Source organism: Fusarium keratoplasticum, chromosome 3 (genome assembly GCF_025433545.1).
Source record: "Fusarium keratoplasticum isolate Fu6.1 chromosome 3, whole genome shotgun sequence".
Classification (NCBI taxonomy): domain Eukaryota; kingdom Fungi; phylum Ascomycota; class Sordariomycetes; order Hypocreales; family Nectriaceae; genus Fusarium; species Fusarium keratoplasticum.
This window is the reverse complement of record NC_070531.1, coordinates 5,852,493-5,865,544: the sequence shown is the minus strand read 5'-3', so window position 1 is coordinate 5,865,544 and position 13,052 is coordinate 5,852,493. Positions and strand designations below refer to the sequence as shown.

Sequence of the window (13,052 nt, the reverse complement as noted above, 5' to 3'; positions counted from 1 at the left end):
CCGAATACCTTTTAGAATTCGACTATATTATTATCTATATCAAAGGAATAGAGAACGGCAGGGCAGATGCTATTAGCTAATGACCCGACTTAGATATTAGAAAGATTAAAGTAAAAGAGCAACTCCTATAATTCATATAGGAAGGATACCTTAGATAGTAAATAATTGCTTATATTAGATAATAAATACTCCTATATTACCTAATGGATAAATAGAAGAATAAGATTATCGCCGATATTACTATTAGAGAGCTCAGGAGACTTATAATTAGATGAGTAGACTAGGTAGGAAGCTAATAAGGAATAATTATATATTAGAAATATATCTTTATACCGCAGAAATATATGAAAGAATTTATTAAATACTGCTACTAGACTATAAAATATGATAAGAAACTTAATGATAGAGATTTCTAGGAAATAATATATCAACACTTCACGTGGGAAGACCTCACGATAGGACCAGATAGCTACCTCGACTATAGAATATGCTACGACCACGTATAGCTAGGAGATAAGTACCTATTAAAGCTATATGAATACGACTAAGCCATAGGAATACCTTACGTTACCATAGGAAATACCTATACTATAGAATAGGGCAATCCACTCCTTAAGCAGACCTAGGAGTATAATACATAACTCCTAGATAATAAGAAAACGAGCAAACTATAAGTCCCGAACGAATTATAATACGACCTTATACGTAAAATATATAGCCACTAATTATACGGACACTAAGGAATTAATAAAACCCTAGAACGAGTTAAAATAATATTTATATTCCCTAGAATAAAGGAAATTATTTCGATAGTTATTAACTAATGTGACCTTTGCGCGAAAACTAAGGCATGACGCTATAAACCCTATGGGAAACTATAACTACTCCCGGTTGCGGAATAACTATGGGATTTAATTACTATAGACTTTATTATAAAACTACCCCTATTAGGAGAGCTAGCTATGGGAAACTTCTATAATAGCATTCTTATTATCGTGGATAGACTTATGAAATTTTCTTATTTTATACCTTATAAAGAATTAATAACAGCTAAAGAATTTACCTACCTCTTCTATTTTTATATCGCTAAAATATATGGTATACTACTTGAGATTATTATAGATCGAGGACTACTATTTGCTTTAAAATTCTAGTAAAGCCTCATAGGATATTTAGGGATTAATTATAAGCTCTCTATAATATACTATAAGGAGATAGATAGATAAATAGAATATATAAATTAGATACTAGAATAATACCTTTGCTATTATATTAATTATAAATAAACTAATTAGGTTAAAAAGCTACTAGCTGCATAGCTAGCCTATAATATAGCTATAAACGAAAGCACGAAGATTATACTAGCCTATACTAATTTTAGATTTATATTAAATGTATATTAATAAACACGAGATACCGTTATTAACCCTAAAGCTATCCTCACTAGTGACTAGCTAAGGAACCTATATAAGGAAATGCGAATAGAACTTAAGTTCGTTAAAAATAGAATAATAAACTATGCTAATAGGAAAAGGATTAAGGGATTGACCTTCTCGGAGGGGGATATGGTCTACCTCGCGATAAAAAATATTAAAATAAAATGATAAAATAAAAAACTCGACTATAAGTATATTAGACTATATAAAATTAAGTAGAAAATTTCAAAATATAACTATGAACTAGACTTACTACCTAAGGTTAGACTCTACTTAATCTTTTATATCTTACTACTCGAATTGGCATAAAATACTATCTAAGTTAAAACTAATAATAAACCGGAACCCGAGGTTAACGGACCAGAAGAATATATCATGGAAGCCATCCTCGATATAGACAAAATCAACGGCAAAACAATATATTTCATCAAATAGAAAAACTACCCGGACTCCAAAAACACATAGGAACCCCTAGAGCACCTCACTGGTGCATAACGCCTCCTAAGGGACTTCCACCAATAACGTCAACAGGAGAGGAGAGCTCTAGGCTAACGGCGCTCCAGTTAATAGTATCCACCGCGCCTACAAACTGCGCCGCGAGCATAGCCTCCGACTCCGCTTTCTTAGCCGCCTCTAACTCGTCTAGTGAACGAAGACCACGAGAAGCCATCTCTACACCCTTGGTGCGCAGTTGACGTTTTTGATGACATAAGCGAGTCAGACGAGCGAGGACTTCGTTCACCCTCGCCTGAGCCTCCTGGGCCTCCCGCTGGAGACGAAGGAAATCCTCCTCGGCGCGCTCCTCCTCATCGTCAAGACGATCCGACTCCCGGACAATTCGGGTCACTGAAAACCCGAGTAAGCAAGAAAAACCCAGGGAGACAGCAGAAGGGGACACGTACGGGTGCCAGACGCATCTCTCGACGCGTCGCACGAACGCCCACGACGAGCACACTCGCCACAACGATCGGATTTCTCAGGCAGGGCCACGCAGCGAAGACCCTGTGAACGACAGAACGAGCACGGCATAATTTCGAAGCCCAAACGATTGATGGTATCACCTAGTTTGATGGCAGCCAGACGCTTCTTGGAAAGAGGACGACTGGACATGGTCAGCAAAAAGATGATTATAGGTTGAAGTTTGAACGCACCAACGACGAATCCAGGGTCGCAGGTATGGCCTTGGGGATAAGACCAACGGAGGGGAGACATCGTGTCACGGCCAACACATTCTACTGGCACGTGACCAAGGAACCCCCCCTACTACGCCGTCCAATCAACGAAGGATCACTCTAGATCATGCCAAGCCGTCGTGATCTATCCGTGATCCTCTGCAGGATCACAGCCGGATCACAGCTGACGCGCCGTGAGCCATCATGATCCAACTAGAACAGTCCGGTATATAGAACACACTCCTTGCACTCTCATATGTACTAGCTACCTCAGCTATCAATATAACTTGGTTACACTTAATACCTTGAGCACATTACCAGACGTGACTTACACCCCTTGTTCAAGACAACGCTAATAACCCTCTGCCAATATAAACCCAGTACGACCGGTTTATCCCTTGGGAAAGACACGATCGTCACAAAAACTATATCTAGCGGCATATTAAAAGGAGGGTAAGGCCGCCGCGGAAGTAACCCTACTTCGGGCCCTTTAGGATAGGTAAGAGAGAGTAAAGCTAGCAATAATTAACCTTATAAGCTCTACTATCTTCTTCCACCGCGAAGTAGAGATATTCTTTAAGTATTACGTTAAGGTTAGGGAGGAATCTATATTTAGTCAGATTAGATAATATTTTGCCGCTATCGAGACTAATGAATGTAGTACTCTTTATATCTATAGTTTAATATGGCTCGAAGGGAACTTAGAGCTTAGAAACTTTATCGGTACTTATAGAAATGAGGAGGATAATAAGAGTATAGCAATGGAATAAGGAGGAATCCTAAAATATATCGATTTTGTCTTTACCGAGGTATATGATCTATATATCTATATAACCAAAGGCTAACATAGGTCAGAAGCTAAAATATTATCTAGGATCTAGATGAGTCCGCTGCCTTTAGTGAGGAGGGCGAGACTAAGGTAGTTTATGATAATATATCCCACTTAATAATTAATATAGGGCGCTTCTCTAAATAGTTTAATGATAAAGCCTACTTTTGCATAGGCAAGGTCTAGATATATATCCATACTATAACTTATGTTAAATACTCTTATATTAAGGAGGGAGAAAAAAAGCCTACGTATCGATTCCATACGCCTTAGAAGCTCTTCGCAAAAAGCAAATTTAGTGCGGATAGTATACTTCGGTTCTAATACTCATATCCTATAATCAACTAATAGAATAAGCCAATGGTGGTTAGGCTGCGGCATAATTATGATATCTCCTTTATTAGAACCCAAAGTAAGATAATAGCTCTAATATACTACTTAATAAACTATGCCACTAAAATCTAAGATCTAATCTAAAAGAGAGTCGCTATAGTAGTAAAGCTCTTTCTGAGTATCAGCATAACCAGCGCCGTTAGGCTAGGTGCAATAACTATAAACTATGAAGCTAAGGCAAATATAAACCGCTAATATCTAATAAGAATCGCGAATAGAATATTTACCGAGCGGCTATTATCGCAAGTAGAGGTAATTACGCACTTCCTAGATTACCTAAGTAAGTTCTTAAGTACTAAATAATAGTTATATATAAATATAATAATAATATACTAGGCAATACTCCGACGCTAGTAGTATCTCTAGCAATATAATAGCACTTTAGGCGACGGCGATAATCAACCTATCGAGAACATAGGTAGTAATAATAATAGCAATGACGCGGAAGCCAGCGCGGAGAGGGTCTTAGTGGGAAGTAATAGTAAGAAGCTATTATATATTAAAGCCTACTACTACCGTGGAGAGGTGCTATAGATATTATGCTTCTATGACTATGTGTTACTTATTAAATTATAAAAGAGGATAGATTTATCTTCTAAGGAGTTAGTAAAAATAGAATTTAAAATAAACTAGAAGCTAGGAAGGGACTAGGTATAGGTTCTAAGACCCCCGGGGAAGTATATAATGCCATGCATAAATAGGTTTCTTAATATAGACTTTAATATTAATATAAACGCAAATAAATACCGCAGGTAAGTATAAGCTATAGAACAGATAGGATAGATAAACGAGGAGTATATATTAATATTAGCACTCGAGCTATAATATAATACCTCGTACTCTTTATGCCATAAGAGAAGTTTACTATAGTAGCATTAGGCGATATTAATAAAATCTAGGAATATTAGAGATAGTGACTCCCTAAAAGACTCTAGACTATTATAGGTAATATCTAGCTCTTAAAGCGATTAGCGGAAGATACGCGGCGAGACGCAAAGTAATAGGCAATTACAGGGGACGATACTATTTTAGATAATATTAATACTATGGGGGATAATATCTAAGATTCTATGGGCCTAGTAAAAGCATATCGCTTAGATTAGGTTAGCTAGCTTGGCTGACTAATAGAAACAGTACGGGGTGCCATAGCTCCCAACCAGGTAACCGCTGGTTTAGAGCCTCTCGTTAAGCTACTAGATTGGCTTTATAAAGCTAACGCAGATATCACCGACTTTGCAGATAATCTCGAGATTGTCGCCCCTGCTAAGAGCCTTAAGCAATACTAGCCAACTATGGTAGCTAGAAGCGAGCTCCTAATGTAACATCAGCTTAGGGGGATTAAGAGCAAGCAGGATAAAGCCGATAAGGAAATTATGTAAAGAATCCAAGGCTCTAATAGAGTTCAGGATACTTAGAATATAACTGCCGGCATAGAAGCATTATTAAACCATACTTTTGCGGGTGTAGGAGAAGATAGCATATAGATACCGGAAATAGATACCGGGAATACCTATAGACCTAGCACTAGGGTCGCCTTTAGATCATCAACAATATTCCTCCATGCCGGTCAGTAGATCGCAGGCAGGTTTACCCTGAACGAATGGCAGGAAATTGCCTTCCTTTTAGTATATCGCCATCTCGATACTATCCCGGACGAAGATAATAGGGATAATTTCGATAGTAATAATGTTGAGAATAATAATAACGCATAACTATGTGAGTTCCTAGGTAGGGAGGGTGGCACCGGGAAGTCCAGGGTTATCGAGGCGTTGGCGGAATTGTTCGCTAGTAAAGACGTATCGCATAGGCTACTTATAACAGCGACATCGGGGGCCGCAGTAGCGCGGATTAATGGCGTGACTATTCACTCCGCCTGTGGGATGCAACCCAACGCATCCGGCAGCAATGCTAACGATGGCAGCATGATAACCTATGTGGACGGTGATACTCGAAAACAATAAAGAGAAAAGTGGCTACTTATTATTGACGAGGTGAGCATACTGGGCCTCTAGACGCTCTCCGATATTAACAAGCGACTTTGCGCCTCCCGGGGATTAAATTAAGATTTTAGCGGCATCTTAGTAGTACTACTATTAGGAGATTTTTACTAGTTCCGCCTAGTGCAAAATAAGTCGCTATTAACGCCATAGTCCGCCCTTAGGATTACGGACGAAATAAGGGCGCACGTACTCTAAACTTAATTTACCACCGTCGTTATACTCACCGAATAGGTACGCGCAGCGGGGGACCCAGAGCTATAGCGGCTGCTAACTCGGATCCGGCAGGGGCAGCAAGACGAGTCCGACATAGAGCTTCTTAATAGCCGGTGCTTCTAGGAAGGTCAAGCTATACCATAAGGCAAGGGCATCACAGTAGTTATACCCCTCAACAGCACTAGATAGTACCTAAACATAGATGCGGTCTTGGCCTTCTAGAGGCACTACTAGAAGCCAGTCCGGATATTTCTACCCTAGTACTATTAAGGTAAACCTAATATATTACCAGTAATAGAGGAAGAAGCTACGCTCATAGCTAGTATTAGAGATAATAATAAGATCTATATGCCGGCTATGTTTATATTTGTGCCTAGTATACCGGTGGTAGTAACTAAGAATATAAACCTAGGCCTTAAGCTTATAAACGGGGCTAAGTACAAAGCACTAGAAGTTATACCAGACTCTAAGAGTTTCCCAGGGTATCAACTCGCCCCGAATATTATCCTCTACTTTAGACTACTTACCGGCATTATCCTATTATCTGAGTTAACCAAAAAGTTCAAGTTTAATGACATACCACTAGGCACGGTCCTACTTACTCCAACAAGTGCCTAAATACCCATCGAGAAGAAAAAGAGGGCCAAGAAGAGGCCTTAGCAGAGGCACGAAGTAAGCCGCCGAGGACTTCCCTACACTGCCGCGTTCGCTTACACCGATTATAAAATCCAAGGCGAAACCCTCATCGAGATTACGCTAGAGCTACGAGGAACCAGAATAAAGCTAAATACGACAACTAGACAACTCGAGGCAGGAAAGTGCGATCCATACAGCCTATATGTGCAGCTATCGCGGTGTAAATCGCTTAATGGTATTATATTGCTATTAAAGGCACGGGTGCAAGACATAGTCGGGAATAAAATACCATAGGAAATGTTTGATGGCGAGGCTAGGCTGGAATAGTTGTGCGAGAGGACAGTAAATGAGGCCCGATTATCGTTATTGTTATATCCATCTGCACAATACTAGCAGTAATGTAATTTTAATTTAGATAACTGTTGGATTGTGACCCTGTATTACGAAACCTCTGATAGATCGATATGCCGACCTTAGTCAGAGGCGGCGTGAGATGACATAAAACCCCTCTCGAGAAAAGAGGGGGCCGCGAGGCATCCAAGATTAATACAATTATCATCTTTGGTCTCCACACTCTATTGACCATTAATCCCTTGGATTAAATGTGTGGTACGCGATCCAACAATGACTAATACATTAATTACACATAACTCAAGCATAAGAGAAAATGTCATAAAATAAAATATAAAGACAAGAGCAATAATGCGATCACACAAACCGAGCTCCCACGTGCCTTTCACGTGCATTTCACGTGTCTCTTAACAGGAAACCCTCAAAAGAAGACTCCTTTAGACTTAATCTCAGAGAGCGAATGAGAGTTCACATGTGCGCATTGCCAAATGAGGAAGAGAAGATTGGCACCTCTGGAGGCATTCGGATGGGGTTAATCCGGACCAACAGGAGGTGCAGTTGCGCTTCCTAATCGGGTAATCACTTAATCCGGGGGGGTGGGAAATCCCAGAGCTTAAGAAGACCTTTCGTACCGAAAGGCACGGATGAGGCTGGAGTCCTGTCATGTGACCTAAAAGGAGGGGAAAAGGGGGAGAACCCCGCCTGAAGGACATCGATCATCATCATCATCGACCGGAACAACAACCAGTTGATCAATTGAATAGCCTTATTTTGGCACCCCAAAATCATCTTCCCCTTGTGAATTGAACGATTTAACTCGCCCCCCCTGGATGCACACAGCCAAGAGGCCGCCGATCAGCTGACAGGCTGAGACATCATCATCTCCACCTAGGCAGCCTCGTTAGTGGCTGATGATGCGCGGTATTGTTATAAACAGGACTAAGCTGCCCTTGAAATTTCAAGCCTCAGAAAACCTTCTCAAACATCGCGAATTGCTGGACTAGAGTTTCATACAACCACTCATCGGAACCCTTTTCGCCCCATTTTGCTATCTTGATACTCTTGCAAATATGGCATCAGACGCTGATAGCGTGACAAATGATGGATGGTGCCATGGCCAGATCCAGGCTAACTCCGACATTGCAGGATGGGGGGTTAGTTCATTTTTACTAAGCGCAGTAATGAAGTATTCCGGCTCTCTGACTTATGCTATAGACAATTGCAACCTTGGCTGTCAATGCATCTATGGGTATGCTATTTTCATTGCGACTATGGTTGGCAAAGACCAAGAATATATACCATGATGCAAGAAGCGGACAGCCTTCAACTGCAATGTTACCGTTTTACTCGGAGAGTATGACACCTTGGGACGAGCTCTTGATTTCGATTGCCGACACGAACCTCATTTCCGCATTGGGCATTGTTATCTCATCGTTGGTCAACCTGCTCTCCGACATCGATGCATATCCCAATTACCATCTCTGGATCGCCTGGATTTTAGCTGATCTGGCGATAATGGGATTTGGCGCTGCATCCCAGGTCTACCACAAAATCAGATACAACGAGGCGGAAAGATACAGATTGATCCCGCGAACCATTCTCGCTGGTGTCACCTGGGCATTGTGGATGTGCTGGACTTGTCTTATCCTCGACCGCTTCCGGGCGTGGGAGGTGACGTGGGAAGCAGAGAAGAGTCACACGCCACAATGTTTCAGCACTCACCTGGACATGTCGGACCGGTTCACGTTTACTTTTTGGATATATATCAACCTTTTCTGGGTTTCTCAGTCTTTCGTCTGGATTATATCAACGCCGTTTCGAGTGCATGCTTATTTGGACCGATGGCTCTATATTTTCGATATATGGCTGGTTCGTCTTGCAATATCAATCCCAAGAGCAGCCCAGCACCTGGTACGACGCAGAGGATCAAGAATTGCATCCATTATCATCGGATGTATCTGGTTGTTTTATGTACCGCCAATTTACGGGGTGGTGCTCTTTCTGCTACCCAGCCATATAATGGATTTGCCATTTGTTCTTATTTTTATCCCATGGGATATTTACGATATTTACATTGCAAAGAAAAGCAATCGAGGCATTGTGGTAGACGTGCCGACCTTGACCCTGCAGGAATCTATCAGGAACAGTGAGTCCGACTGGGGGTTTGGGCAAATATTTCCAATGGTTTTCATAATTATTTTGCTTCTTAATTTCACAGATGCATATCTAGGTACGTTTAGCAACTCCCTATAGTAAAAGTAAGATTGAAAAACTAACTTTTCCAACAGGGTCAAGAACGCCACGATAGAAAGAAAAGAATAGACTATATGTCACGGGCCAGGGCCCATATCCTTGCGGCTGTGCCGCAAGACGTACTGAGCTCGTGCGCGCCAGGGATGGGAAATTGTCCCATAGCTCAGGGGCACTTTGTGACGAGAGGGTATTTCCCAAGGGATAAACCGGTCGTGCTGGGTTTATGTTAGCAGAGGATCAGGTAGCGTACTCTGAGGCAGAGGGTGTAGGTCACGTCTGGTAATGTGCTCAAAGGTATTGAGTGTAACCAAGTTGTATTGATAGCTGAGGTAGCTTGTACATAAGAAAGTGCTAACGAGCGTGTTCTATATACTAGGCAGGTCGCCGAGGTCTGAGTGAGCGAGTTGGGATCGCTCATTGTGCTCATGGTGAGTAACGTCCAACCCCCCACAACCGACCACCCATTTTCCACCTTGCAACACCATTAAGCCACATCTTCAGACCGCGATTTCTCAACCAATATTGAAGCTATCGCCAAGCCGACTTTTGCATCGTTTTCGCCATGCCCGAATGGACCGAACAGAATATGCAAGATGCGTTACAGATGTACGCAGACGGCATTTCAATGAATAAGGCCGCTGACGCGTATGGGATACCGCGTTCCACCTTCAAGGGACGAATTCACGGCTGCAATCCGCGAAAAGAGCATGACGAGGCCCGGCAAAAGCTTACGCCACGGCAGGAAAGGAAGCTACGAGACTGGATTCTTATCCAGCACGACCTAGGCTGCCCTGTTTCTCACTCGCAAGTCAGAGACTTTGCCGGCAAGGTGGCCATACGCAACGGCTTCAAAGATGGTGTCGGAAAACACTGGCTTGAGGGTTTTCTAACGCGTTTTTCAGACGTGGAGACACTCAAAGGCAAGAATATTGACTCTGACCGCTATTACGGCGCTTCTACTGAACTAATTAAGGCCTTCTTTATGCTTCTGATGATGCCGCCCGTCAAGAAGATCAAGCAGAAGCATCGTTACAATGTAGACGAAGTCGGTATGATGGAAGGGATCGGACTCAACGGTCTCATCCCCGGTCGAGCAGAGAAGAAGTCAGCACTTTTGAAACAGCCTGGTTCAAGGTCCTGGATGTCAATTCTCGAGTGTATCTCGGCGACGGGGAGAATCTTGAAGCCCCTGGTGATCTTTAAAGGCAGATCAGTTCAACAACAATGGTTCCCTTATAACATCGACTTCCTTGAAGATTGGAACTTCACATGCTCTGAGAAAGGGTGGACGAATAACCAGATCGCGCTCCAATGGCTGCGTAATGTGTTTATCCCGGAGACGGCGCCCAAGGACCCCCGGGAACCACGACTCCTTATTCTTGACGGTCACGGCAGTCATATGACTGAGGAATTCCTCTTCGAGTGCTACGACAATAACATCTATCTTCTATTCCTTATCCCTCACTCTTCTCACGTCCTCCAGCCCCTTGACGTTGCCGTCTTTGGTCCTCTGAAGACCGCGTACCGTCGCCTTCTTTCCGACCTCTCCTCCATCGCAGACTCAACGCCAATTGGCAAGATAACCTTCCTCGTCAACTATCATAAGGCCCGGGTCGAAGCAATCACCAAAGACAACATCATAGCAGGCTGGAAGGCTTCAGGATTGTGGCCAGTCAGCGTGGCCCGGGTCCTGATGAGCCCGATGGTCACAGAGACACCTGAGAGGCCCAAAACGCCGCCTGCGCCTGCAGAAAGTCCTTCTGAATGTCCTCTAAGGACTCCTCGCTCAACGGCACAGGTGAAACGGGCACTTGACGTGATCTCCTTGACCTATGAGATCCCTCCGGTCGTGTCGCTGCAGACTTGCGTATTGTGATATGCTAAAGTGATATCACACTGTGCTAAAGTGCTAAAGTGATATATATCACCGTGAATATATATCACACTTTTTTTCAGCTAAATGTGATATCACAATAGCTAAAATGCTATCGCCCGTGACTACCCCTGCAGCACCCTTATCTGATAAGGCCATCTAATCTTATCTACTTTTGTTGGATCTACTGTAATAAGCTTTTGCAGCACCCCTATTGGCTTGTGTCATCGTGCACAGACCATCGAGGCGCACAACGGGACATTTCCTTCCGCGTTGCCTCTGAACAAAGTCAGTGACCTCGTACGGGACGGTTGAGGATACAGGAGACATGTGAGACTCCAAGGTCGAAATGGTCTTCTGACCGTGAGAACACTGGCACCGATCGAAAGCTCCTGATGGGAGATATCTAAATGGACCAGTTTCTGTTTGCATTACCTCCAATCTACGGCAAATCAGCATGTGTCGAAGTTCATCGTGTGAGTTTTTGCAAGACGGACCTACCCTATACCTCAGTGCTAGAAAGATACCAGGGTGCTCACGTATTGCCCCATACTTGCGCAAGTACCCCCTAAACAGCACTAGTCGCATTTCATGGCCACGAGGATTCGCTTTTTAACCTCTCCCACGCTGGACATAGTCCTCATGGGAATTGGGAAATGGTCTCATTCAATAAATTACCGTTGAAATTTTGGAAAGCAGTCGTTTATGGGTTGCGGGGAAGCATGAATGCTGCAGTTGCACATACCTATTCTGACGTGTAAGTCTCGGCGGTTTAGATGTATATACTAACACATCTTAGCACATCCACAGATTCAAGACACCAAATCAAGCTCGATCGCGTCAGGTAGCGTCAGGGGTGGGTTGACGCGTTCATACTCGTTCGACCGAATCGATCGATTGAGATCGAACGTTTGGGCCCGTTCGATTCGATATCGAATCGAACGCCAAGAAATTCGATTCGATATTCGTAAGACTTGGCATCGAATGAATTTATCAATTCGATTCCCGTTCGTAAGATGTCCATTCCTGGTGTTGGAGAAGTGGCATAGATGATAGTGTTGCATAGGCAGCCACAGGAAACAGGTGTCTCACGATTACGTGTGAATCGTCAGAACAGTGTTGCAGGTCTGTTGCAGGGTCAGCAGGTCTAGTATCATAGCCTCGCCTCTTTACCTATAAGAAGGAGGAGAGCAAGAACAACCATGATGAGAAAGAGACAGAAGACAATCATTCCGATCCTCATTAGATTATGAGTTACCTGGTGAGAGCGCCCTATCCGACAGTCTGCTGCCTCGATTTTCAATATTGAATTATGAGTTTATCTTCAAAAATTATCACTGATACCCTTACTCGATCACAGACTAGAGCATCACCCGATGATCTGCCCTTCGAATCATCTAGCTTCGACGTCATTTTCCGCACCGCTCATCCAAAGAAGGCCAAACTAGGCCCATCTGGCAAACGAAAGACGTCTGGTCGTGTTATGTATGAATGCCTTCATTGTCCCCCAGATAGTCCATGGTCAAATGGAAAGCGTGGCAATGCTATTTACCACGCGAAAAGGAAGCATGCCTCTATTCTTCAGACGGGGGCCAGTACCGTAGACGAGCACGACTCAGATATTATTACCCGGCCGTTAAAGTAGCCTCGGATGGACAATTTTTTTCAGAGTCGGCCATCAGATACCACTTTACGCCGCGTCTTTAACCGACAGCAATATATAGAATCGATTGTCGGTCTTCTCACACGCCGTCGTTTACCATTCTCCGCGGTGAAATGGGATGAGATGCAGGATATCATATTGGCATGCAATCCGGCTATTGAGGATCTTCTCCTCACGTCCCGCGACGCAGCTATGCGTCATATTACCACTACTTTCGACTTATACCGATCCCA

The 13,052-nt window shown here is 43.1% G+C and overlaps 1 protein-coding gene and 1 pseudogene across 2 annotated transcripts, besides 1 other annotated feature; one reads left to right on the top strand and one right to left on the bottom strand.

The window, feature by feature from the left end:
- Positions 1-1,917: 1,917 nt before the first annotated feature.
- Positions 1,918-2,537, bottom strand: NCS57_00510600 (annotated as a pseudogene). The gene is made up of 2 exons: positions 2,339-2,537; positions 1,918-2,282 (listed from the first exon to the last, which is right to left on the bottom strand).
- Positions 1,918-2,537: a sequence feature.
- A 5,563-nt stretch (positions 2,538-8,100) lies between these two features.
- Positions 8,101-9,338, top strand: NCS57_00510500 (uncharacterized protein; the record flags this gene model as incomplete). The annotated part of the gene is made up of 3 exons (XM_053055043.1): positions 8,101-8,184; positions 8,246-9,260; positions 9,319-9,338. The coding sequence occupies 3 exons, from the start codon at positions 8,101-8,103 to the stop codon at positions 9,336-9,338; spliced, it is 1,119 nt and encodes a 372-aa protein (XP_052917203.1).
- Between the last annotated feature and the right edge of the window lie 3,714 nt (positions 9,339-13,052).